The 2,701-nt window shown below is 31.7% G+C and overlaps 1 protein-coding gene across 1 annotated transcript; it reads right to left on the bottom strand.

Annotated features, from left to right (window-relative positions):
- Positions 1 to 580: 580 nt before the first annotated feature.
- LOC150034169 (basic leucine zipper 4-like) lies at positions 581 to 1,338 on the bottom strand. The gene has a single exon (XM_090318173.1). The coding sequence runs from the start codon at positions 1,263 to 1,265 to the stop codon at positions 804 to 806; it is 462 nt and encodes a 153-aa protein (XP_090174299.1). The 5' UTR covers positions 1,266 to 1,338; the 3' UTR covers positions 581 to 803.
- Between the last annotated feature and the right edge of the window lie 1,363 nt (positions 1,339 to 2,701).

Genomic DNA, 2,701 nt, shown 5'->3' on the forward strand with positions numbered 1-2,701 from the left:
ATGGATTCTTCATATGACTTAAGTTAGGTTTTTTTTTTTTTACAAATAAAAAAATGGTTGAATATCCCATATTGAAAAAATATAGAGAGACATCATAATCGTATTAATAAAATATATGGGTTACTTTTCTAATTATGATTCATTGATTTTGAAATGAAGTCCATCAAAATAAGGGTCAATTAGGTTACATTAAAAAAAATTAAAGAGGCCTGTTCACAACATGCATCCGAGATATGGATTTGTATAAAAGGAATGTCAATCTTTTATAAAATAAAAAGAAGACAAATATGAAAAGAAAACAAATTCATTTAGATTTGGAGGTATTCTTTTTTTGTCAATTCAACGTAAAAAAGATATATATATATTTCGATATAAAAAGTGAAATTGATATGAGAGTAGTTGTTTTAAATAATACAACTATCGAAGATATTTTTAAGTATAGTAAAGTGTCACTATCTATTAGTCAGTGATAGTCTATAACTGACAGACAGTAATATTTTGCTATATTTGTAAATAAGTTGGCTAATTAGTATGATGTATATATTTAACTCAACTGAGCAAGATTTTTAAAACTCAAAAAGGAAGAGAGAGATTAATTAATTTAGATTAATAAGGTGAATAATATATATTACATTTCCATGTCGCATATTAAGTCGTCACATGTTATATTTTGATATACCCATCAAAGACTAATAAAAAATAACTAAAATGCAAATATTCCCTAAGTGACATTTTGATTGAAGCCTATGATTTTTATTACTTCATTCTCCTGACTTCCATACGTAAAATTTTCATGAAATTTTCTAAGAGAAATAATTGAATGATATTTTCATGCATGAATTCTCCTTCTCCTGCATGGGAACAGAAATCCGATAAAGGTCCGACAGCCGTGCGTGGAGAGCCACAAATTCCGACCACAATCCTTCATTTTGTCTTCGTATCATATAACAACGGTTCACCACTATATTCAGCTGCCTTTTCAGCTCCTGGTTCTTCACCTTCAGCCGGTCCGTCTGAACTGCCAAGTTCTCCAAATGCCTCTTCTTCCGCAACCTAGACCGTCTTGCGGACTCTCGGTTCGATATCATTCGCTTCCTTCTCCTCTCCTCGTCAATCAAAGGTACGTCTCGACACGAGCCTTGTGAACCGGAGTTCGACCCGGTTGGATCTTCGAGCAAAGACCAAAGCTCTTGGATTTCGGCCGGAGTGAACCTGGGTTCCTGAACCGGCCACCGAATCCCGACGTCTTCTTCAGAATAGAACATTAGGAAAGAGAACAAATGCCAAAGAGAGAAGAAAGTGAGTTGAAGCTCAAAAGAGGTAGGTTATAGAAGAGAAAGAAAGGGAAAAGGGAAGGAAGGAAGAGGAGGAGATGGGCATATAAAGAAGAGTTGGGGGGTGGGGGGACACCCTAGGGCCCATGAAGGCAATGTAAATAAAAGTTTTCTTTTTCTGAAAAATACTTATTTACCCACAAATCATTAAGATATTTGTTGGAATGTCTTGAATATGTTAACGAGGACTTTTTTTTGTTAATTATGATTTTGGTCCTTTGGTTTAGAAGAGTACTCTATATAAACTGTCTAACTCTATTAGTGCTTTTGAATCTGTAATATGATACTTTTATCTTTAATAATAAACTACTTTTTCCTTCTATTCATGGACATAGCTAATACATTATTAGTGAACCACATAAATATCTGTGTTAGTTGCTCTACTCTTTATGTTTGTTGCATTTAGTCGATTTCTTAACAACATTCCATTGACTTTGTGATCTAACGCCGTATATTTTCATCAGCTAACTTCAATTATATTTAATAAATAAATAAACCATACTAATAATACACCATATCATAAAATAAATAAATAAGATGTATAAAAATCTTACATTGTAATTTTTGTATACGCAATTCTTTGAAAAAAGTAATCTATTGACTTTTTGACAAGTATTTTAATAAATTAGTGCTAAAAAGGTTGTAGTAGAATCTAGGAGCTCTACATATGGCTGGTATAAAGTTAGTGTATTAATCTATTAATTAACCTTTTATTAAAAAAGTTTAGGGGTAGAGACAATGAAAGGAAAAACTACAAAAGTTTATAATAAAAATTTGTTGTAATTTAAGTAATTAGGTGGGAGATTATCTCTTATCCTTCTTCTTCGGTAACAAATAGGACCGATTAAATTAAAAAGTTTGAAACTTTAGAGGACGAACGCACATTTGTCCCCAAAAAAAGGCAGAGCCGATTTGCTTATCTTTTTTTATGTGCTTGCTGGTGGAAAAGGGGATAGTTTATATTAATTTTGGTAGTGGGGTCTGCAATTTTCTTTTTTTAAAAAAAGAAAAATGATTTAATTTAATTTAATTTAATTATTTTCTGGATTTCTCATGAGAGAGAGAGAGTTAGAAGATGAGGTCTTAGCTTAACCACGAAGGATAGGATAAAACGTAAGATTAGACGACAAAAAAACTTTTTCAGAAATGGGGAAAAAATTAAAGAAAAAAAGGGGGTGGTGACCAAATATGAAACAATTAAGTTTTAATTAGCAATAAACCCAATATTGTGCCCATGATCGTCCTCAAACTCCATCAAATGCAAAAGCTTGAATTTTTAAGAATAGTTTTTGTCAGAGAGATTTAATTAATTATTCAAAAAGTTATTGTGAGGTGCTGCAAATTAAAATCTAAGCTACCCACAGTTT

Source organism: Benincasa hispida, chromosome 9 (assembly GCF_027475165.1).
Source record: "Benincasa hispida cultivar pf3 chromosome 9, pf3_genome.v1.1, whole genome shotgun sequence".
Lineage (NCBI taxonomy): Eukaryota > Viridiplantae > Streptophyta > Magnoliopsida > Cucurbitales > Cucurbitaceae > Benincasa > Benincasa hispida.

Bases quoted from the DNA above. Each gene is read 5' to 3' on its own strand.
- LOC150034169 (XM_090318173.1), bottom strand. From the start codon at position 1,265: ATGTTCTATTCTGAAGAAGACGTCGGGATTCGGTGGCCGGTTCAGGAA.